The sequence below is a fragment of the Acomys russatus genome, chromosome 17 (assembly GCF_903995435.1).
Source record: "Acomys russatus chromosome 17, mAcoRus1.1, whole genome shotgun sequence".
Taxonomy (NCBI): Eukaryota; Metazoa; Chordata; class Mammalia; order Rodentia; family Muridae; genus Acomys; species Acomys russatus.
Window position 1 is genome coordinate 2,862,702 of NC_067153.1, and position 25,482 is coordinate 2,888,183.

General features: G+C 40.5%; 1 protein-coding gene across 1 annotated transcript in view; it reads left to right on the forward strand.

The window, feature by feature from the left end:
• Vps13b (vacuolar protein sorting 13 homolog B) overlaps positions 1-25,482 on the forward strand; it is a 551,580-nt gene that overhangs the window by 353,731 nt on the left and 172,367 nt on the right. Inside the window, exon 34 of the mRNA XM_051159473.1 lies at positions 17,777-18,464. Within this exon, the coding sequence (XP_051015430.1) occupies positions 17,777-18,464 (688 nt within the window). The remainder of the gene's footprint in view (positions 1-17,776; positions 18,465-25,482) is intronic.

The following is a 25,482-nucleotide window of genomic DNA, read 5'->3' on the forward strand; positions in this document are numbered from 1 at the left end:
ATTTGACCACTTCCCCTTGGTGGGGAGGCCTGATGGCACTCAGAGAAAGAATAAACAGGCTACCAAGATGAGACTTGATAGCCTATGACCATATAGTGGGGGAGGAGGTCCCCTCAGTCATAAATCTAGGCAAGGGGAATAGGGTGAAAGTGGAGGGAGGGAGGAATGGGAGGATACAAATGATGGGATAACAATTTAGTTATAATCTAAATAAATTAATAAAATTAAAATAAAAAAATGTGTAGTATTCTTAGTCATGGCAGTAACTCGAGAACTTGGGAAATGGGAGTTAACCTGGGCTATGTGACTCCCTCCCTCCCTCCCTCCCTCTGTCTTCTCTCTGTCTTCCTCTATCCTCTGTGCCCCCTCTTTTCCTCTCTCCCCACCCATACACACCATGCACACGTAAGTATTTGTTACTATGAATTATTCCTCTCTGAGAGACTCACAGAAGGTGATGAAGTGTGTGTGAGGCGCTGAGGCGAGAGTGAAGGGCACTGCGGGGGCTGTACATGGACAGATGTCAGAGATGTGCCTTAACTGGGTCCCTGCTGTGTGTGTCTTCAGGACACTGACTGCAGGGAGAAACAGAGTGTCTTCACAGCCTGAAGAGCGGTCATCCCTCAATCAGAAGGCACTCCGACAACACTGGAGAGGAGCTGCTCACAGGCCCTGGATATTAGATTGTTCCCAATTTTATTTACCTTTCCTGCTAGCTTCACAAAGATTTGGTTGGAAACCTGGAGAGTCCACCCCAAAACTGGGCACCTTCCCTTAAAAGCACACTGGACTGGCTCCTCTGTCCCACAGTGACAACTGTGAAGGCCTCTAAAGTGACACCGCTCGCTGCCCTGGCTTCTCTCCTAGTGCTTGCTCTCTGCAGCCACTTTGGCCTGTTGGCTGTCACTTGAGCATGCCTGCTGCGATTGCTGCCAGGAAACCTTTGCAAAGGCTGTCAGAAGCTTCCAGATGTTCACACATGTTTTCTGGGAGAAGCTTTCCATGACTTGCCTCAGCACTCCTGATCTCCTTTATCCTGACCTTGTCTTCTTCTTACTTTCATAATCTACTAAAACACTGTAGAATCTAATTACTTATTTTCTCTTCAGATGACAGGTTTCTTCTCCACCCCTAGAATCTTAGTGTCTTCAGTTGCCTGTTGCTTTGTAAGTACTTAGACCAACTATCTGAATATTTCTCAGTGAAGAATTTACATTTGCTCTTTTTTTTTTTTTTTTTTTTTTTTTTGGTTTTTCGAAACAGGGTTTCTCTGTGTAGCCCTGGCTGTCCTGGGCTCACTTTGTAGACCAGGCTGGCCTCGAACTCACAGCGATCTGCCTGCCTTTGCCTCTGCCTCCTGAGTGCTGGGATTAAGGCGTGCGCCACCACCGCCCGGCTTGCATTTGCTCTTATACTATGCTTATTCTGACAGCAAAGCTCAATGGGGGCCTTCGTGATAAAACTGAAGCCATAAATAAAGAAGCAGGGTGTCTACAGCCACACAGTGTGTGCGTGGGTGTGCATGCGCCTGAGACAGAGAACATTTACTGCTGTGATAGGTTTTAGAAATTAGGCCCTTTGTTCCTCACCTTCATCTCCTGCCACTGATAAGGCATGCATGCTGGTGTTTTTGTTTGCTTGCTTGCTTGCTTGCTTGCTTGCTTGTTTTTACCAGTAGAATGAATACAGGCTCATATTTCGAAGAGTTAAGGTTACAGGTTTTCTCTATACTTTGTCATTCTAACTTAATAACAAATGAACTAACTTTCCTAGACCTCCATGACGTGGGTGTATGTGATACAGGCACCGAAAAGGATCTCTGCTGGGTTGGTCAGGTGGCCAGAACACGTCTAATGGAGTTGTTTGTTTTTTGTTTGTTTGTTTGTTTTTTAATACTCTAGCTAACACAATTATTTTAGCTTAAAACAGTATTCCTGTTTTGATGTGCTAAAAAGAAATTTTCTTGTAAAATCACCCATTTCTTAGAATGAAGATAGTTTTAGATCTTTATAAATCAGATAGCTTTTAGTCCTGAGTTATTTATTTTATCTAGACTGAGTCTGTAGCTTGATGGAGCCTCTGAAAGTGCCCAAGAGTAACTCATAGAAGATGCCAGAAACTAGGCTAGAGAGATGGCTCAGATGTTAAAAGCACTGACTGCTCTCCCAGAGGTCCTGAGTTCAATTCCCAGCAACCACATGGTGGCTCACAACCATCTATAATGTTATTTTTTGTTTGTTTGTTTTGTTTTTGTTTTTCGAGACAGGGTTTCTCTGTGTAGCCCTGACTGTCCTGGACTTACTTTGTAGACCAGGCTGGCCTTGAACTCACAGCGATCACCTGCCTCTGCCTCCCAAGTGCTGGGATTAAAGGCATGCTCCACCATGCCCGGCTTCATCTATAATGTTATAATGTGATCTGATGCCCTCTTCTGGCCTGCAGATGTACATGCAGGCAGAGTGCTATATACATAATAATAAATAAATAAAATTTAAGAAAAAAGGTGCCAGAAACAGCCACAGTTGCAAGAGGCACATAGAGGTTGCATCATTTTCCTGGTAGGTGTAACCAGGCTTGAAAATTCATTATTGATGTTTGTAAAATATGTTCCTAAAAATTTACAAAATTCACTGGTACCCTGGGAGCTGCATTACATATCAGAATAAAATCCTTGCCAGTGCCTCTAGTCACTGGGCACTTTGTTTCCATTGTGAAGGAGGCATTCCCCATTGAGTCTGACTGCCAAAAGCATCAGTTAGTGTTGAAGACAGGGTCTTAATGTGTACTCTAGGCTGGCCTCAAACACACAACCCTTCTGCCTCAGCCTCACATGCCAACATACATAACGTCTTCCCACATGTAATGAGTACTTTGTCTCAGTGAAAACTTGGACATACCAAGCTTTTCACTATTATACTTTGAGGCAAGCATTTTCTTGTTATCAAGTAAGTCTGGTGGCATATTTTAACCTTTCTTAATTAAATGCCAAAGGCCAATGTACCATGGAGGAAAAAAAAGACATTTGTGCAAAATGCTCAAAAGGTTTTGAATAACACAATAATCAAAACTGCACAGTTCAGATTTCTAGACAAATAAAGCCTGTGCGGCAGGATATGAACATGTATCTGTTCTCTCATAGTGCAGAGTGCTTAGGAAATATCGAGTCCTCATGAATGAAGGACACCCCAAATAAACAGTCCATGCATTTGTTTGTGGTAAAGGCTAGAAAAGTAGAGGCTCCTTCACAGCTGCCTCCAATTATTTGGAGGAGACCTGCTTCAGGCAGAGCAGGGGATGGAAGGGCAGGAAGTAAGTTCTTAGCGTCTGGTAGAGCTGACTGCACTGACTGTGGGTGGAGTGTTTCACTGGAGCAGGAAGGCTGCTCAGAGGGTAGAGGCCTGCAGACCTGAGCAGGAGGAGAGAGCCTACTCCCTTGAGTTGTACACACACACAATTAATTAATTTAAAAAGATCTGAATCTTACCTTTTGAGAGCAGGGAGCTACTTATCTTCAGCTTAGCACTATGAGGACAATGACAGACATCACTAAAGAGTCAGTACAGGCCTTGCTTTGGGGAGCGCATTAGTGCATGAACACAGTGGCTTCCTTGAAGCAGTTATTAATCTTCAACCACAATTTGCATTGAGATTTTTTTTTTTTTTTGAGACAGGGTTTCTCTGTGTAGCATGGGCTGTCCTGGACTTGCTTTGTAGACCAGGCTGGCCTTGAACTCACAGCGATCCACCTGCCTCTGCCTCCTGAGTGCTGGGATTACACGGCATTCTTTGACACCAAAAGCACAAGCAAACTAAATGAACAAAAGCCTTCATCAGCACTAAGAAAATATAGGACCAATAACAAAATACGTGAAGGTATTTGCAAACCTCACAAATCTCAAGGAACTTATATGTAGAATATGGAAAGAAACCTTATATCTCATAATAAAAAGGTGACATGGTTTAGAATTTGGGCAAAGGATCTGAACAGACTTTTCTCCAGTGAAGATATAAACTTGACAGATTAAACACTCGTGGGGAGGCGCAAAGCTCAATGGAGTAATTAACACTTGAAAAATTCAAACTAGTACCTCCAGAGAGCTGCCACTCTCTACCCACTAGGTTGGCCACATCCATGAACACAGGAGACAGATGTAGACAAGGAGGTAAAGACACTGGGTTTACCAATAAATAAATGAAAACTGACAGCTCCTTGAAAGATTAAACAGTTACCATGCAACACAGCCGTTCCATTTCTAAATATGCAAGCAAGAAAAATGAAAACATGTTGATTCAACAGCATGCAGATATTTAAACCATCATTATTCGTGATAGGAGGCAACACATGTCTACAAACTAGGGAATGGTTAAATAAATATAACAATCCATGTAATAGAATATTTCTTTTAAAAATGAATCATGCCGGGCAGTGGTGGCTCACGTCTTTAATCCCAGCATTTGGGGAGGCAGAGGTAGGAGGATCTCTGAGTTTGAAGACAGCCGGATCTACAGAGTGAGTTCCAAGACAGCCACAGCTACACGGAGAAACCCTGTCTTGAAGAAGAGAAGAAGAAGGAGGAGGAAAGAAAAGAAAGAAAAGAAAAGAAACCAGTGATCACATGGTACAGCATGGATGATCTTACCAGTATTGTACAAAAGAAGTGAGCTATAAGTGACTCCATTTAATAAGTTGTCTCAAGCAAATCTGTAGAAACAAAAGCCAGCAGTAGGGCAGGTGATGTGACTGCTAATGGATACAAATGTTTAAAAAGTAATAATGCCTAGCATAACTCTGACAAAACAAAAAAACCATCTGTATGCTTTAAATAGATTAATATTATATGTGAAGTATATCGAAGCATATCTTGAAATTACATGAAAATTGGCAAGTATTGGCAAATATGTGAAGAAAAGCAAACTTCTGTGCATTACTTGGTGGGCATGTAAATGAGTGCAGCCGGTATAAAATAATTATACAGACGTTCTTCGGTGATCTAAGGCAGGACTTTTGTATCCAAAGGAACCGAAGTCAGAGTATTGAAAAGACAGCTACTATTCTGTGCTCAGTAACATCATTCACTCTAGGTAAGATATGAAATCACTATAAATATCAACCAGTAAATAAGTTGATATACAAAATATAATATATAGACACATATATGTATGTGTGTACATGTATGTGTCTATATATGTAAATATATATATATATACACACATACATACACACACACATATATTCTTATGCCCAGTTGATTACTGTTCAACCTTAAACAAGAACTCTTTTTTTCTGTGACACATAAATGAATCTAAAAAGACATTTACTATCTGAAATAATAGACACAGAAAAGCCAGAACAGCATGGTATAACTTATATGTTACATCTAAAAATGAGGAACTTGTAAATGTAAAAGTAACATAATGGTTCCTGGAGGCTGAATTTTGGAAAAAGAAGTTGCAGGTTGTTGATTAAAAGGTAGAAAGGGTGGAAGTGGGGTAGATTTTGAAATCTGTTTCGCAGAAGGGTAACTACATTTAGTAATAATGTATATTACAAAGTAAGCAAGAGACTTAATTTCAAATGTCTAACCACAAAAGAATTGTACATGAGCAAGTATTTGACATATTAATGAGTACAATTTTCTTAGTCCATGTTTTATATATGTACACACACACACCTAACTCTGATTTGTCAGTCAAAAATAATTAGTCATAAATAGGTACATGCCTTTAATCTCAGTACACAATAAGCAGAGCAGGTGAATCTGAGTTGGAGGCTGGCCTGGTTCACATAGCAAACTCCAGGTCAGGTAGGCCTACATAGATAATAGTGGGACTCCTCCTCATCATCCTCCATCCTCCTCATCATCATCATAGCAGCTAAATAGTGAGACCCTGTCTCAATAACAATAGTAACATGGCTAGTAATATTAATAGATACATTAAGGGTGGCTGATCTGTGGCACTGACTTTGTTGTTAACTCACATGTTCGCACAAGCATGACACAGTTGCTTTGCAGCTGTCTTGCTTTTGTCTTTTATATGTCAGTCTTCCCTTGCTATCAGTGTCTCAACCACTGATCACTACCCCATCACCCCATAAGGTTTTCTTTGACAAAAAGGACGCACATTGAGGTGGGAATTATTTAAATTTTTCTGGAATCGACGCATTCTATACTAACTTCCTGCTCTAATAAACCAAGATTCTCATGCACTGAGCTGGGGATTTGAACTTGGCCTTTTTATTTCATTTCAATTCCACCTAATCAAACAGAAGCCGCAAACAAAGCCTGTTTTCCCCACATAGCTGCACATGGTGTGATGTGGTGGAAATAATGGGGCCATTCATTCATTTATTCAGCCTTGGTGTAGTGCTTTTACTCCAAGCAGGAGAATGCAAGCACCCAGTCACAGTACCTTGCAGTAAAAGCTCCCTGGCTGCCTCCAGTTCACCTACTGAAACCCTTTGCTTTGCTCATCTACTACATCTCCTGTTCTTTTTTTAAAATTTGTTGTTTCAATTACTTATTTAAAATAAAAAAGTAGTAGAGCACTTACATCCAGCAGTGTGTTTGTAGTAGCAAATAAGGATGCTTAGTACCTACAATTATTGATTCTTCATTCTGGTAGAGAGACATATATTCACAACAAAAAAGTATAAAGCTTTTTTAATAGAGGCAGAAAATATAAAAGAAAGTACGATTTTGGGAAACAGACATTGTAGATTGTGGTTATGAATGAATTATAGAGTAAATATAGATATTCAGATCTTAATTGTCTATTAAAGCTATTATTTTGATCAAATTAACATTTTAGGACCTTTATATTTTTTTATCTTAAGATATGGGAAGGAGTGTACAGTTTATAGAGTTGATATATATTATGAAATAGAAAAGAGCCAGTCTAGTAGACATTGCTTGTGTGTTGATGTTGTTGCTTCAGAGTCTGTCGGGGAGCAATTAGGTTATTGTCACTGCCATATTAATCACCGTCATTAGCCATCTACAGGGCCCTATCTTGTGTATGCTGTATTTTTTGGACCATAAGACGCACTTTCCCTCCCAAAAGCAGGGGGTAAATTAGGGTACGCCTTATGGTCAGATAGCTGTTTTTACTGTTTTTCTTGTTTTACTGCTTTAAAACCTGGGTGCGTCTTATGGTCAGGTGTGTCTTATAGTCGGAAAAATACGATATGTTTGTGCACAGAGCTTACGTAAATATATGCAGCATATTCCTAAACCCAGAAGCCTGTGATCTAATTAGGAGAGAAAGCATCAGAATTAGAAGAAAATTGTAGTAGACGATACTGTGTGCTACATGCCAGCTCAGTGGTAGAGATCTTATGTCCTACAGGATTGTAGGAAAGAGAGTTTCTGCTGGGAGGCAAGTGAGGGTAGGCTTCACAGAGGAACTTTTTAGAGGGAGAGGAATCCGGGCTGGGTGAACAAGATAAATGATCACATGGGAGCAGGTGGGTGACCATTAAGTCCCAGAATGGGGACTCTCAATACAAGAGGTGAGCGTGATGGATTAATATGGAAGTCTCTTGAGCTGATGAGATAGCCCAGAGGATAAAGATGCTTGCAGCCTGATGCTGTGAAAGCCCTGCAACTCACATGGTAAAGGAAAGAGTAATTCCTACAAGCCATCTTCTGAACTGTACATGTGTGCTTACACTCACACACACGAGGGGGAGGGGTTTAGAAGAGGAAGTCTCAGATAGTGGGTAGCTTTTCTGCCATAACCATCCTCTGTCACTATGCGCTGCTCTCTTTGGATGATTACCACTTTTTCTCCTGTATTGTCTTGTGGCTAGTTGCTTAGAAAGTTTTTGTAGTTGTTTTTGCAGAACACTGTTCCCCCAAACAATCGTGCACATGAAAGTTGCAGAGTGCTGCTCATCACTGCACCTCGGCTTCTCTTACATGAACCTTTGTTATGATGTGTGCCCTGGGCCATGCTGAATGGCATGCCCAAAGGCCCTGTTGTGAGCCTGAGTGGATCAAATAAAGGGTAACAGTTTAAACATGTCACCTAGAGTCTCTCTTAGTGCTTGCTGTCTTCCCAACTTAGTCTTCTATTGTTCTCCGTCATCTAGCCTTTGAGCACAGAAACGTTTGCTTTTCTAGAAACTTAGGCTTGCTCTAAAATACCATTTTTAATTGCTTCTTGTTCCCTCATCTTAGGTGTCCTTCCCATTGTCTCAGCAGTTTGAATCCTACCTTCTGCAGTTATTGGTCCAGATGTGTGCAGAAAGCGTCTTCAGCACATAGCTGCCTCTAGCACAGAAGGCAGGTGCTAACTTCCTCTGACCCTTAGAGCTCCCCTCTGAGTACTTGGCAATGACTTGGTCCACTAGTTCCCTTCATGATTCATTTATTAAATATTTATTCAGTATTTGGTTAAGTAACTATATTCTGCCATGCGGTGATAACCTGCTACTACTTAAAATTAATTGTGAAATGCTTAACTTATTCTGCATTATTGGAAAAAAATTAGTTTTAAAACATGCTAAGTTTTTGCTTCATTTCCATGAATTGTGTAATTTCTTTAAAGAATTGTGTTGCTTCATATGATGGTCAAATAAGAATTTGTAAACATTTTATCAGTAGACATTTATTCAGTTCGGCTACAGCTTTGTTAAGTTCATAGTTGTACGGCAGAAGCCCGTTGGAATGCTTAATAGCCAGTCTCCTACATTGCTGCAGAAGCTAAACACATAGTTTTGTTTGGCTCTTACAGAGAGTGCATAGGCTCAGTAAACTTTCATCTGCTTCAGGATTAGGGCTGATTCCATCTTAAAGCAAATTTATGAGAGTGGCTGATGTGATACAGTTGTTTCTAGTAAAATCAGACTAGCTCTGAGGAGCCAATCCTACTCAGTCCCTGAGTGAAATTCTATGAGAAACAGACTCCAGCTCAGACACCATTGTAAAGCCTGATAAAATGAGCACTTGCAGCTGACTCAATCCTGCTGCAGATCTTTAAGCAGCCATGGGACAAAATGGTTTCCATATTGCCATCAGTGGAAAGAGCTTTAGATTTTATCAGCCAAAAGAATAGATACCGTGTACACACAGTAGCCACTTTTAAAGAATTAACATCATGATTCTTTCTGGGCCAGGCTGTTCTTGATGCAAGCCCATCTGTGTTAAGGTGCCCAGAATGTTTTGTTTTCTTAACATCTGAGCTTATTAATAAATAAAAACAAGTCAAACTTCGAACTCGGGATATAATATAAAGAATTATATCTGCATACAGTTAACCACTTTTCTGATTCATTATACATGTAAGAGGCAAAGAACTGACCCTGAGTTCAGACCCTGTAATGCAAAATCTTTCTTAGCACTAATTTGCTTTCATGAACTCAGGATTCCCCAAAAAGAAGTTATGCTATGATAGCTTATGTGTAGAGGGAAACTAGCACAACGGTAGCTGGTGAGGGCCCTGTGCCCTGTGAATGGGTTGTTAAAGAGCTCTCTCTCTCTCTCTCTCTCTCTCTCTCTCTCTCTCTCTCTCTCTCTCTCTCTCTCTCTCTCTCTCTCTCTTTCTCTCTCTCTCTCTCTCTTTCTCTCTCTCTCTCTCTTTCTCTCTCTCTCTCTCTCTCTCTCTCTCTCTCTCTCTCTCTCTCTCTCTCTCTCTCTCCCCCCCCCTTTCTGGTCTATCATTTTGAAACAACGATAATAATGATCTCAGTATTATAGTCAATTAACAGTAGGCCTGGCCCCCTCTTCTAATTTACAACTTAGATTAGACCACACATTACAATAAAACTCAACCTAAGCTACCTCCATATTGCAGTTAGTACAACAGTGTCGTGAAATGTGATCATTTGAATTGACACTTAGCAGGCAGGAGTGACCAATAATACCAGTTCTAAGACCTGGGAACATTGTTTCTTGAACGGGTAAAGCGAGGCTGTAGTGCGCTCTTCTATCTGTTCCGCAGTGCTGAGTGTCGCTTGTGCTGCTTTTGGGAATAACTGCCTCATCATTGACAAAACCTCTTTATCATTGACTCTGACAGTCACATTGTGTGGGATATTGTGTAACTTTAGGCTTGGAGGAAATAAAGCATTTACAAACCTTTTTTTATTGTACTCTATAATCTTCAAATTAACACCTTGATTCGCTGTGATGTTACAGCTTTGTTGTATGTAAAACAGTCTCATGTAGCCCATAGGCTGGCCTAGAACTTGTAGAAGACCAAAGACGACCTTGAACTGTGAATCCTCTTGCTGTGGAGCCTCTGAATCCTTCCAAGCACTGTGGTTGTAGATGTGCACCACCACCACAAGATTAAATGTACTTCAAATAAAAGATGCTATTGACTGTCTCACTGAGTGGAGCTTTTCACTCCACAGTCCCTCTATTCTATGCTTTTTATATAACATACTAAGATAAGTGCTACTTAACATTTCACTGAGCTGAAACGGTAATTCACCCATAATATTTCCTGACCTGTGATACTGAAAATTTGGAAGTATACAAATATATTCTTGCCGGGTGTGGTGGCTCATGCCTATAATCCATGCCCTCAGGGAGACAGAGGCAAGTAGATCTCTGTGAGTTTAAGGCCAGCCTAGTTTGCAAAGCAAGTCTAGGACAGCCAAGGCTACACCAAAACCCTGTCTTGTAAAACAAAACAAAACAAAACAAAACAATACTCTTGTTTCTTGATAAAATTAATACAATTTGCTACTTACGTAAGGCTGTGGACAGTCTATATATTAAAGTCCAGTAACAACCTCTTCCAGCCCCAGCATGCCATAGCACTTCATAAATATTTAGATAATGAAGCACAAGATTTCTTTTCAATTATAAGTACTCTCACTTGTAATTTCACGATGCTGTAGCTCCCTTCCCCCCTTCTTTTAACTGTATTTGATTTGGTAAAGCAGACATGATGTTTACTTGTTTGAAAGCACTGCTAAGTTTTAGTCAGGGCAGTAAAATTAGGATACATGTCACAGTGATACACAGATGTGATTGGAACTTTGATTCTGTGGTTTTACACTTGACTTTTTATAATTTATAAGATGTGGAAAATGAACTCATAATTGGAAAAAGCTATTTTGATCAAGGTCAAAGTCTGACTGTTGCCTGCTGAAGGCTGTGTCAGTGTTATGTCACATACCTACAGTCACCATAAGGCAGAAGCAGAGACGAGCGCACCTGCACCTGCTCGCTGTGCAGTCCTGCTTCTGCTTGCCGCACAGTGAGCGTTAGACACAGAGATGTAAGGCAGTGATGTGAAGTAATACACACACACATGTTGAAATGGCCGTTAAATTCCCCATCCTTGCCAATACTCGAGTTTGCTTTCTACACATTTCTTCTTGCAACATATTTGAACAAATATTTATAGCATTTATGTTAATCAAGCTGGTGTGTGTGTGTGTGTGTGTGTGTGTGTGTGTGTGTGTGTGTTGTGCTGTGCCTTGTTTGGGTTTGTGGCTTTTCTGTGAAGCAGTCTTATCTTCCATCCTGGCCTCAAACTCATGATGCTCCTATCCCCACCTCCTAGATGTCAAGCAGGAGTGCATTAATGTACTAGCACACCTGGCTAGGGCTGATTTTCAATGTGATTACAAAACTGCAGATATTACCTAGCAATAAGCTGTAACCCAGTTTACCTTTTTCTATTCCACAATGCCATGGAAAAGCATCTAGTTAAAATAAGAAATTAGTGTGCTTCACTGTTTAATGTTCCCTTACCAAATGTGATCTCAGTGGCTTCTCTGGCACCATGAATCTCAGCAGACTCCAAGCTGGACTAGTAAACTTAGAGCTCTGTACATTAACAGAAGAATTAGCTCCAGCCTCTCCCTTCTACCCCAGCTCTCAGCGCCACCTCCATGGTATTATGTATAGCTGTGAAGCGATGGGGAAATGCGCTGAAGTCGTCTAAGAAGTAAGCCATCAGCATGGCATGTTTTCCTGCTATTGAAAACCTTCTTATATCGAACCCACTGATAGTGAAACTGCAGCTCTCCCGGGATTTAAGTACCATCTGGTTGTGCTCATGGCTTTAAAGCTGTTATCTCCACATAAAATTTCAGAGTCCTATACTTTTTTCTTCACCAAACTATCCATTTTTAGGCCACAAATATTTTTCCATCTCTTTCAGATTTTATCTAAAAGTATATTTTAACAGTATTTTTAAAAGTTCTTAAACAATAACAATTTATCTTGATGGATGGCATGCTGTGTTTTTTCATTTTATTTTAATTATCCATTGTGGAACCAAATTCTCTTTTGTTTTAGTCTTTGGAATATTGTTTAATTATTGTTATCATGCCAGATATCTTAAAGGTTATTTTACCAATACAGTTTCATTTAACATAACCCATATGGAATCAATAGTCTAGTTTCCTAAAGTGAGTGCTTGGAAAATCTTACATTCATATGTTAAGAGTACACATCCTTTCCTCATTAGTTGGAAAGTACAGGGATTTTGGCACAGGTTCTGTGTGGAAGCATTGTGCAGCTTTTATATGGATTTTGTTTTTAGCCTTTGATGACACTGTTTAGAATAGGAAGTATCTAATAAGTAAAGCATTTTGTCTCAAGTGCTGCCAGTGTGTTTAATATATGCCTGGAGGTCTGAAACATTATCTTCTTCACTACAGTAATATGCATTTAATTCTCTGAAAGCAGAAGGTCGAACTTTTAAAAGGGACGCAAAGTACATTTTCAAACAGAATAATTCAAAACATATGGAACAGGGGACCAGAGTTATGTACAGTTGGTTTTTATGGTTTAATCATGATCATGTTAATGCACACCAGTAGCTAATTAAAGAAAACTTTTATTGTCCATTTTAAATAAGTTAGGTAAAGAAAGAGTAGAGAGCTGATGGAGCAGGCTTGCCCAGAGATACAGCACACTACACTCACCCAAAGCACACAGGGGCTACTATTTTTGAAATTTTATTAGTCACCTTGAACAGTAACAAAGCAAAAGTTGCCTTTAGAGTGATTACATTGTGAACTTTTTGTTTTCCTCAGAGGAGTGGTAAATTTTGTGATGCCCATGTTTAGGGCCCAACACATATAATGAATCATAAAATGGTCTCAACCATGGACCATATCCTCCTCAACAGGATGGGTACATCCACAGTGAGGTAGAGACAGCCTAGTGGGTTTTCAAGCATGTCTCACATCCACCTTTTTCTCATGCTAAAATAATTTGGAAGCTTAGAAAAATAGAGGAAATCTGGACTTTTAACTAGAGTTCCCATTTTAAGGATTAGTTTCCTAATACTGAGATAGTCTTACCTCTTCCTGCCATACCGCCCCCCCCCCCCATGAGAGCCAATATTTTATCTCTGGGTCACTGACTCAAATTTTATTCTGGTCAGTAGTGAGTAGAATTAGCTACCATGTGACTTATGTTTGGTAACCCATGTGACCTGAGCAGATGGCTGCCACCTTGCCCCTGCAGTTGTTTACATTTCTAGAGGTCAGGTCTAGAAATGTGCCGTGTGCTGAAGCATGGTATGTAAGTCTACACACAGCCTGGACACTAACTTTCCTCACCTTTCCCTGGAATGTGGGTGCTTTGTGTTTCCATGTTAATGCCTATAGGAACACTTACTATGCTTGTTCTAGGGGAGCCGAGATTTTAAACATAAGTCGGAAGCAAATTCTGCATGCATGAAAATTCCAGTTTCGGATATTAAATTGTGGCTGACTTTCCTGATTGAGAAAACAAAAATAGCTTATGAAGCAAGAGCTCTTAGTTGGGATTTGTCATGGAACCCAACCCTACAGATTCACTTACACTATGTAAAATACGGTTTAACGTGCTTCAAAATATCATCAGCAATCCTGAATTACTTAAGTACTTAGTTATATCACTAGTTGACAATGTATTTGGAGTTATATTTGAAATTTTTGACAGAATGACACAAAAAATTTAAAATAGGCTGTTATCTTGAGAGCAAGTGACTATTTTTACTTAGCTCCTGAATTGAGTCAATTTAGTCATGTGTTCCAAGAGACTAACAAGGTATTTCCCTTTACGCATAATCTGCCAGCTTTCTTCTCATGAGCCTGTTGAGCCTTGGTTTGTAACAATACTCTATCCTCAAACGATGACTGCATTCAGGAATGATGGTGTATCTAATGTGCTCACAATATGTAACCAACTGTAGGAGGCAGAACATAGTGTGAGAAGTTCAACAGTGTGGAAAGGAAAAAGCTGAGCAGTACCCAGAAGGATTGCGGACGTGCAGTAAGGAGGGGCGTTGTCTTAACTTACCCTGTATAAAGGACTTTATTCCTGTATCCAGTACATCACCTCATTCACCTGTTCATGTGACCTCCAGTGGAATGAAGTCCATCCAGAGACTCAGAGGGTTGTTTGCAGTGTGCTCAGCTCAGCATGGAGGGTGCCCGCCCCAGCGGCATCATGAATGAATCTGTGTAAGGCATTACAGAGCTCAGTATTTGGAAGTCTCCGTACACATGGGTTTGCATCTTGACAGTCATTAATTCTGTCTGCTAGATGACTTGATTTCAATTACTAGTATGTGAAGGACAACTGTCAGCACACATTTATGAATCCTGCTCAGTGTGCTGAGCACATAGTCCCGCTCACATAGCGACAGAGTTCATCCCATCTAGGCGTTCTGCACCTGGTAAAAGCTACAAACCATTAGCAGCTGCCTAATGTGGGGGATTCTCTGTGTGACAGGCACTGACACTTAATGAGGTAGACTGCATTTTCAAATCCTCCTGCATATCCTTACAGAGGTTTGCAGTTGTCCAAAGCCCTGTGATTAGAGAGTGTTGGACTTGGTCTCAGGTTCGTCTGACTCCAAAGCCTAAGGACAGCTGTGCGTCACTGTGACTCATCTATAGGGATGCTCTGAGAAGTATGTGTAGCATTAAACACTCTCACAGCTGTAAGAGTATATATCAGGCTACATGGGATAGCCTGCTGAACGTGCAGGACAGCGAGAGACAGAGACATGATGCTATTGTTTGGGGGCCATAATTAACCAAACATCATTAGAGAAAATAATGTAACAAGAAAGGTAATAAATACAAAATGTAGAAGGCTGTGGTTACAAAAGTGTATTGTTTCCCATAAACCTGTTGTAAGCAGGAGTACAGGGAAGACTAAATAAGGATACAGGAAAGCCCACTTCCCCGCGGTGGGGAGGCCTGGTGGCACTCAGAGATAGAATAAGCAGGCTCCAAGATGAGACTTGATTGCCTATGATTATATTGAGGGGGAAGAGGTCCCCTCAGTCACAGACCTAGGGGATGGGAATAGGGTAAAAGCAGGAGGGAGAGAGGAACGGGTGGATACAAGTGAGGGGAAAACAATTGAGATGTAATCTGAATAAATTAATTAAATGAAAAAAAAGGATACAGGGAAGAAACTAGGGGTTCACTACCTGGAAAGCCTCCGTGCGTCCACCTGGTCATCTGCCAGACAAGCTCTCGGAGTCACGGTTGTTCGGCAGCCTGGCCGAAGAGGAACCGGTGACGTAGAGCTAGATCCATTTCTCTACTTAGTTGTATCCCAGCCTTCCTTGCTTCTGAGTTGTCACCACAGGAAACAGTGAAAATAGTGGCATAGCTACTTAATCAAGTATTGTGTACTGTGAGGCATAATTGTGTATCCTATACTATACTTACATATGTCTGGAAGTCCAGCAGACTTCTTGACACTCGTGTCACAAATCTGAGAAATCCATTGTTATATGACATTAGCATAGCCTGGACATCCCAATGGAACAGCAGTTTTTCAGCCTCATAATTTTGTGGGGTCTCTGGTGTCCACCATCTAATCACATTGTTCTGACAGTATCTGATATGAATACCACAGAATGTTTGAGTGTGGTATAATTTATGCTGTGCTAGAATTGTGTGAAGAAGTACTAAGATCACCAAGAAGGAGAAGGTTTGATAGACAATTCTGCCAGCTATGGTCTTGCCAGCTCTGTCTAGCTCTGCAAGGTCTCCTGGCCAGGCACGAGCACAGTCTGGACAGACTGACTTCAGAGCGCACTGCACCCTCTGACTGGGGATACATTGCTCCATCTCAAATAGGTAATGTTTTGTGCTTCTCAGTTCTATAGAATCAAGATAAATATTGTTGGAAACCCTGTCATAAGTGTTTCCTCGTTCTCTGATTATTAAGTTATCAGCATTGCACAATGAGACTTTGGCAATCAGCTTACAGTAATTTGTAACATTGGCCAAAATATTTTTACCCAGTCAAATTAGAGTATAGTAACTTACAGATAATATTTAGGAGTTACACTGAGCTTTAGAAATATTTTTCCATTCCCAATTGTCCTGGATCTAGTGTGGTTCTTTTGGAAAGGTTTTAGAAATACCCAGTAACGTCATAGGTCTTCATACCATTTTCCTTGTAATTTAACTTCTTAGAGTGTGTCTTTTTTTTTTTTTAATCATTTCTCATAGATGCTTCTTGACAAGAATTAAAAGCCCAAATTTCTAATTATGTAGAAATCATTGAAAAATTAATCCTAACACTTAATGAAATGCTATGCAGCATTTTCCAGGTTCTTTTAAAATAGTATTTATAAGGCTAAGATGGGAGGAGAAGAGAGACAGAGACAGAGTTCACAGATAGTGTGGGCTACAAAGCAAGACCTTGCCACAGAAACAATCAACCCACAAAGAGAGTACGTTGTCTAGAAATGGGTTTCAAATTTCTTTCGTTAATATTCTTATAGCCACAAAAGGGTCTGAGTAGAGGGAAGAAAAAAAAGGTGAAAGTGTTAAATAATACTGTTGATGATACTTGCTAATGCAATGAGAATCGAGAAGGTTTGTTTTTTCTTATTTTTATGAATTTCCCATGTTTATGTGGATTAGTCAGTATCACTTCAAAGAAAATCAGATGAAGTCCTCAGTGCCCTCTAGATGGTTAGGGATCCCAGAAGAAGCCACTGCCACCAACTTGTCCTTTCTTCTCCACAGGGAGTCATTAGTGGGAAGTGTTAAGAAAGTCTACCCTTAGGGGCTTTCATTACTGAATCATTGTCTTGATCATAAGCTTTACCCTCCTTCCAAGTCCTCCTGTAGAAAAAGAACATTTAACATCTTTTTAAATGCCTTACATATATTTTATTTTGATAATCTTTGCCCTCAAAGTCTTTTTTAACTGTCCCAAATCCTATAAATCAGCTTTATAATAAGGATGAAAAACACAGTAATCCGTGCCCATGTGGAATCTGTTCACAATGGTAGCCCAATTGGTCACTCAAATCCTTTATTGCATTATTTGGGGGATTTACTGTAAGACTACCAAAATAATTATTTGGAGGGACATTTTAATGGCTAGTTTATTATGCTAATATAAATTGAGAATTAATGACACTCAGAAGTACATTTTAATGAAGGAAATGGACATTTCATTTGTTCTCATGAATTTCTTGGCATGGTGTCAGGCATGGTGGCCCAGATCTGTAATCTCAGCTCTTGGGAGTCTAACACATAAGCGTTGCTGTGAATTTCAGGCCATTCTGGACAACATAGAGAGTTTCAGGCCAGCCTAGGCCAAGGAGCAAGACCCTTTCTTTAAAAAAAAAAAAAAAAAAAAAAAATGCCCTTGGATTATGAAGTGATTTTTTTTCTAAGAAATGGGCATCCACTCAGTTTTTGTAATTATTATGGCCTTAAGTGATGCTAGATTCATTTTAAATTCCTTTAAACTGCATGATTATATAACATCGTTCATGAAATGACACTTGACACATAGCTACTTTGACATATTTGCCTGTTTTTTTCTTACAGATCTCTAAACAAGAACAGAAGAAAATGGATACATTTGATGGCGGCGTAGCTGAAACCTCTTCCCGTTACAGTGGTGCTCAGGACAGTGGAATTGGCAGTGACAGCGTGAAAATCCGCATTGTGCAAATAGAGCAGTACAGTGGTGCCAGTCAGCACCGTATCGCCCGCCCCTCACACCAGTCATCAATTGTGAAAAATCTGAATTTCATTCCCTTCGACATATTTATTACTGCAAGTAGGATCTCACTAATGACCTATTCTTCCGTGGCCTTACCTAAACTCAAATTACCAGAGCAGAGGGAAGATGGAAAAGCTGGCAAGAATTCCGTAGATGTCCCGGAAGTTGATTCAGATGTAGCTAAGCCTAGCCAGGCATGCATTTCCATGGTGACTGCAGAAGATCTCTTAAGCAGTAGCACTACTTTTTCTTCAGGGAAGAAACTAAGGGTTCTCTCCCTGGAAAGCCTCCATGCGTCCACACGGTCATCTGCCAGACAAGCCCTCGGAGTCACGGTTGTTCGGCAGCCTGGCCGAAGAGGGACCGGTGACGTAGAGCTAGATCCATTTCTCTACTTAGTTGTATCCCAGCCTTCCTTGCTTCTGAGTTGTCACCACAGGAAACAGAGAATGGAAATATCCGTCTTTGATGCCATGCTTAAAGGCGCAGCCTCTGACTACAAATGCACAGGTAAGAGCCTTCATGTGCTTGATATAGTTATCACTACTGTGTTGTAAGATTTGTCAAATGAAAAACAGCAGACAGACCAGGCATATATTGTCGTCTCTACAGAATATGGTAAATACATGTCTGTAGACAAATTGAGTTTAAGAAAGTGTTGGGAAAATGTATCAACATTTATCATTGTATTCTCGCTCATGCCTCTGAACATTTGATCTTTTTCCTTGGTAGTTGTAGGAAATGGATTGGGGGGGGAGAGCTGTAGAGGTACTTAAAATTCCTAGTGTTTGGGAATCATAGCTATTAGTGGTAGTAGACATAGGTAGGTCATCCACATTAGTACAGTTGTTAAAAAAGAATAAGCTTATTGTGGCCTTCATCTACTCATCTCATTAAAATGTATATGCAATCAAGGTTATCAAAGTAGAATACTTTAAGGGCTTTTATACTCCTTATTAAAAAGCACTTAGTAATGGTGTTGGCTAATAGCATTTTGTAGCCCCTACCTATGCCTTCCTTGGAATCAGAGAGCATCTATATTGTTATAAGCATATAGAACTTCTGAATCTCATTGACTAGGGACGTGAGCTGTTCAGAGTTAAGATGCATGAATATTAAGAAATAAGATCCAATGAAAATGGAACCAAACAGAATGTGAGAGACCTTTTCCCAAATTTGAGATTTGGCAGCAGACAATGGAGAGTGAGTGGCTAGGTCTCTGACACAGGACTTGGAGACGAACCTACCAAGCACAAGGTAGCCTGCCATTGCACTTAATGGATGGAGAGCTAGGCTGATCTGAAAGTCAGCCTGCTTAATCCTTGACTTTAGTGACAGCCATTGTATTAATTGTTTTCTTATTGGTATAACGAAAGCAACTTGAGGACAGGAAGGATTTTTGGCTCATGGTTTGAGGGGATACATACATCACGGCCAGGACAATGTGAGCCACACAGGCGGCAGCCACACTGTCTTCAAAGCAAAGCATGAGAGACAGGTGCTGCTCCTCCCTGTGCTCCCCACCTCCCTTTTTTTTTTTTTAATTTGAAACCCTGCTCTAGTCCCTGGAATAGTGCCCCTCCTGTTGAAGGTGGATCCTCCCTTCTCAGTGCAGCCTCTGGGAAGTCCTCACAGTGACCTCACTAGATGATCTACATCTACTCAATTAACAATGAAGATCAAACATCACAGCCATTTTACAGGGCACATCGCTGGAAAGCAGATATGCCAAACAGCAGGGGCAAGACGACAACTCAGGCCACGGCTTGGACCAAAGGCTCCTGCCAGGAGTGCTTACTGGCCTCTCCTACAGCCCTCTTCCTGACAGTCACCTCTAAGGAACATCCAAACCACTGGCAGTGTAGATCAGTCATGCTGAGTATTTGTACTACGGGTATTAATTAGTAAATGCTATCTCACAGTTCTTCTGTCGTGAGAACCATTTGGTAACATTACCTGGCAACTGTCGCCTTCCTTCTTCAAACATTCTCATTGCTCAGTGCCAAGGTGCCAGAGAGGTCACTGGTGAGGAGTTAATAGAAGTTGTTATGTGATTTGAGGACCAGCGCCTCTTTATGATCCTGATTAGCACTGGTTGGGACATGGTACAAGCTTAGAAGAGTAAGTCCTAATTCCCAGTTCTGTTGTGTACCTCTGCTAAGAGGTAAGACGTGATGGGATGTGAACAGTAGAGCTGGGGAGAAGCAGATAGGAACATCTATGGCCTCTTCCCAAATTTGCATTGTAGATGTGCCAAATCACATCTCTGAAGATTGCTTTCTTTGTTTATTTCAATCTCTCTCTCTCTCTCTCTCTCTCTCTCTCTCTCTCTCTCTCTCTCTCTCTCTCTCTCTCTCTCCCTCCCTCCCCCTCCCCCCCACACACATTTCGTTAAGGAAACTAATAGTTGAGCTAAGGTGAGCAAATGAGAACTGCCAGTAATGGATTTTACCTTTCCAAATACATAGAAATAGAGTTGACTTTATCTATTTTATGAGTATATTCCTAAATCATATGTCTATGTCTTTTGTCTAAATTCAGTGAGGTTATAAGAGCACAAAACAAAGACACTCATTTGGATGATTTTCTTAGGTTAAAAGAACAAGGAAAAAAGAATAAGGTCTTTCTGGCATGGGCTCTGGGTGGGTTGTGGGATGCAATTTCAGCAGACAAAGCTAGAGGAAAGGTCATGGGCCTGTGTTAAGAGTGGAGTAACCATCTGAAGAAAGTCTCCTGCATAGTGTTCTGTGGATGCCTTCCTCAGGATCTACTTAGATCCTACATGATCCAAATATAGTCATTCTTGGTAATAACCAAGTATTACAGTATAGTATGCACTTTACAGATCATGGTTCTTAAGAATTAGTTCAGGACTTTGAGGAAAGTGGTAAACAACAACAAATAATTTTTTTAAAAAACTGTCACTGAGTACTCTGCCAAGAATTATACTGTTTAAAATACATTCTTTTATTTATTTCACCTTAACAGTAACTCAGTGAGGAATGCCATATTTCATATTATAGAGAAACTAGGAAAGTGAAGCCTAAAGACATAATTGCCCAAACTCACAGTTGTATCAGGAAACAGCTACAATTCAAAAACTAAGATGTGACTGATTATATAACATGTCGTCACAGTGTGACTGTCCTGGCTTCATATATATGCTTGTGCTACCACAGGGTATGGAATTATCTGATAGAGCAATTGTAATGAAGAGGTAATTAGTGAACAATTCTAAGGAACTGATGCTAATAATTCCCAGCATTAAGTCTAGTAAGTAAGAGGCCAAATAAATGCTTTCTATTACTGCTTTCACTGCTGTTATAGGGGAGAAATTTTGCTAAGCTAGAAAGTAGCTATGTTCTGCAGGCACTTCACTGCCTTGTGTTTCTGTTACCGATCTACTAAGTGTGATGATTACAAAAGATATCAACAAGGACAATTAATTTCAGATCTATAGTTTGTCATTCTGTAATCTGGAATTCATCTCTCCACCATTACCTTTTCAAAAACTACACCTTAGAGTTGAACTATATGGCTTTAGCAGGAAGCCACAAAGATGTTAGGTTAAAAGTTAGAGGCAAGCATCATACCAGTTTTAAACTATTGTTGGCTTTTGAAGATGTGAATTTTCTTTCATACCCTAAAAAACACTAATTAGTCTTCTCAGTGTTTTAAATCATGTTTATTAAATATTAATGAAATTGTCTTTCAAAACTGGACTTTGGAAATTTGTTTTCAAAGTTCACTTGCATGAACTGACCAACTCTTGTTACCAGCTTAGTTATTCAAATAGAGTTTATATATATAGTGTTTCCCATATCCCTAAAAGAAACCTGTTCCATGTACACTAGTCGGAGGGACCCTAAGATAGGAATTGTACAGGTAAGACAAATGTGTATGGTTGATATGTTAAAGTTCTCAAGGATGGAAGGAGGGGGAAGAGAGACGGGGGTGGCTAGTTCTATTTTTGAGTTCTAAAGTTAACCAGTTCTCATTATCTATGAATTAGTAGAATAAAGTGTGTTGTCAAAATGAAGCTAAGCTAGGATAGTTTAAAATGAAAGTGCAAAAGCAGAAGTTAAAACTGATTGTCTTTCTACATTGTTCATATTTTTTTGGTATTTAAATTAATATTTTACTAACGTGATAGCCAGGCAAAAGCAAACTCAGCATGTATATTTATGCTGGTTGGTTTTGTCAACTTAATACAAACCTAGACACACCTGGGAAGAGTGAATCTCACTGAGAGATTGCTTCCATCAGGCAGGCCTTGGGGTGTGCCTCTGGGGCATTTCCTTAATTGTTGATTGATATAGAAGGCCCTGCCTACTCTGGTGCTGCCATCCTGGGCAGGTGGCCTTGGCTATAAAGGAACAGGAGCTGAGCAGTCCTGTAGGTGCTGTCTGTGTGGTCTCTGCAGTTCTGCCCCCAGGCTCCTGCCTTGGTTTCCCGCAGTGATGGGCTGTACCCTGTAAGCCCTCTCCTTCCCATGTTGCTTTTGGCCATGGTGTGTATCACAGCACCAGGAAGCAAACTAGAGCAGTGTACATCTCAATGATGACTTTGCTAAGTCAGTGGTTTGAATATGCCGGCCGTTTGTAAGGGGATATTGTTTGGCTTGGAAGGCCATTTTGTATTTAGTTAGTTTTAGAACTAAAAACTTTTGATTATGGAAATAGATTGAGTACAGTGTTGCTTGTTTATTGACTTCTAAGCCATTACTACATGTGCTCATGTATTTCATATATGTGTGTGCGTGTGTGTGCATGTGTATATTTACGTGTTTATCCTTTATATGAGGAGCAAAAAGTAAGCAATGAATTTTGTTTCATTCTTTAAAGGGGCCTATTCTTTTTAGTGGATAATATTTAGGAAGATAAAATAACATTTTTATTTAAGACTATATAATGTTTAGTTTTGTGTCAACTTGACCCAAGCTTGGATTTTTGTGGGAAGAGGGAACCTCACTTGAGAAAATGCCTCCATCAGAATAGCCTGTTGGCAAGTCTGTGGGGGCATTTTATTGATTAATGATTGATGTGTGAAGCCCACTGTTGGTGATGCCACCCCTGGGCAGGTGGCCGTGGTTGTGTAAGGAAGCAGTTCAGTAAGCAGGACCCTCTGTGGCCTCTGCTTATTTCCTGCCTATGACTTCTTGCTCTGATGTCACTTCAGGATCAACTGGAAGAGGGAGGCTGAAATCAGCTCTTCCCTCCCAAGTCCCCTTTCAATCAGGGTTGTTTATTAGATCAAGAGAGAGGCAAACTGAGATAAAGCAAAATTAACATCATCAACAGCTTTATTTAGCCCATGATGTGACATTTAATTATTTTATTTATTATTTAGTGTTTTTTAAAAACTCCTTGCCAGAGGACCTAGTCATCTTAGACAACAGGATTCTAGAGTTGAGATTGTTATCACATTAAGTGATGTAAGCTGCTTGGTCCTTCCTGTCACTCCTGTTGAAGCGTGGCTCTGGGGATTCTAGGAAGGCAGAGGCCTAGTGCTTGCTTTTGAAGGTCCCTTCGCTTAGCATATTAAGGTAATCGTTATGAAGGCTGTGAACGCAAGTGCTAATAATCTGTGGAACATTTCTGGAATGTTTAATAATTCTATTAAATTTACCAGTGTAACTTTTTTTGTTGTTGTTGTTTTTTGAGACAGGGTTTCTCTGTGTAGCCCTGTCTGTCCTGGACTCACTTTGTAGACCAGGCTGGCCTCGAACTCACAGTGATCCCCCTGCCTCTGCCTCCCAAGTGCTAGCATTAAAGGCATGCACCACCACACCAGGCTTAGTGTAACTTTTGAAGTTGTTTTCCTTCCTGTTTCCATAGTCAACAGCACTTAAGGCCTTCCATCCTCTGATCCCATCCTACATGCTATTAGTTTATACTCAGACCATCTTTAGGATAGCCCACGTTCCTGCATTCTGAACTCCTGCTGTGTATCAAACAAGGGCAGATGCTTGGGAACCCATAATAATGGAGACCCAGGCTCCAAGCATCTCACGTCAGTTAATAACTGTACTGTTTTTCACTGATAAGGGTTAGAGAATGTGGGTCTTCCTGGACTGAGGGCTGGGAGGCACTGAAATGGCCTCAGTGAAACCTCACCTTGGTTTTCTCAAGAGACAATTTAGAAAAGCTGTCTCAAATGGCCTGAGTGCAGAGGATGGCTCATTTTTATTAGTGGGAGACTCAGCTTTCCCTCTGCCCTCCATTTATTGCAATCACCATTTCTAAATAAGCAATAAACTTTTTCTGTAACTGTTCTCAAGATTTGCTGCTTCTTCATGCTTATTATCCTGTGTTTGAACTTGATTTCTTTGAATTTATTCCTTTTTAGCTTCTGTGAGCTTCTTGGTTTTTTGGTTTGCTCTATAGTATGTGGAGACTTGGAGACGTAGCGTTTCGAGTTTGTTCACACCACGCTCGGCCTCTGTGGTGCTCCGATATTACCTTTAATTCTGTCCTACAGAGCTCTTAAGACTTTCCTGTCCTACCTTGGCCCTTATACTCAGATAGTTTTCATTGACTTTTTTAGTTTTGTTTCCCTGTTGGAAATGTGTATTTCTACCCATTTTGAGTGTGTGGACATTGGCCTTATGAAATATAATTGTAATAGCTACTAAGTGTCAGTGTCACAATAGCATAGCCACCAACCTTCTCCATATATGCATACACACACACACACACACACACACACACACACACACACACACACACACACACACACACACTGGATCTCAGAACAAATGCAAGGGAAAAAAGAAAAAGGGCTACAAAGTTTCTCTTTCTAGTTCCCAAAACCATGGGGACCTTAATTCCCAGGCGTTTCTAATGCTGGTTTGAACTGCCCTCCCATCTCCGTGCTTACAGCTCAGGCCTCACTTTCAAATCAAAGTTATAAGAAAAGAGAACAGAAACCAAGGCAAAACAAACTTAGACACTTACCGCGGAGTGAGTCACATCCATGAGCTGGGCACCCTTCCTAATCTGTGTTGTTTTTACTCCGCAGAGTGCCTAAGTGTTTATTTATGCTTCGTGTGTGTGTGTGTGTGTGTGTGTGTGTGTGTGTGTGTGTGTATTTAAAATTATTAACAGGATGTGCGTTAGGTAGAAATGAACTTCTTCCTTTATAGCTGGCACTAGAAATTCTGCAGTTTTAAAATTATAATTTCCAGTCCAGTAGCCAGGGCCCCTGTGTTCAGAAAAATTTAACCTGTGATTTCCTGCAGAAGTCAGGGGTTACTGTCGTTACATCTGTGAGCGTGGGTCATTTGAGTGGATGATAAAATTGTCAGCATTAGCCCAAATTCCATCCATGTCATCGAAGCTAGTTGCTCCTGAAATACGCAGAGGTAACAGTGGTGTTCTCTCTACGGGTTCCTTAGGGTGTTGTTTTCATGCAGATTTACTTAGGAAAGGAAATGCTGTGAAATTGTCTTTGTTGTAAATCCACCTTCCACAGGCTATATGACATATTTGTATGCACACCTATGGACATGCATAAGTATATATGTCTC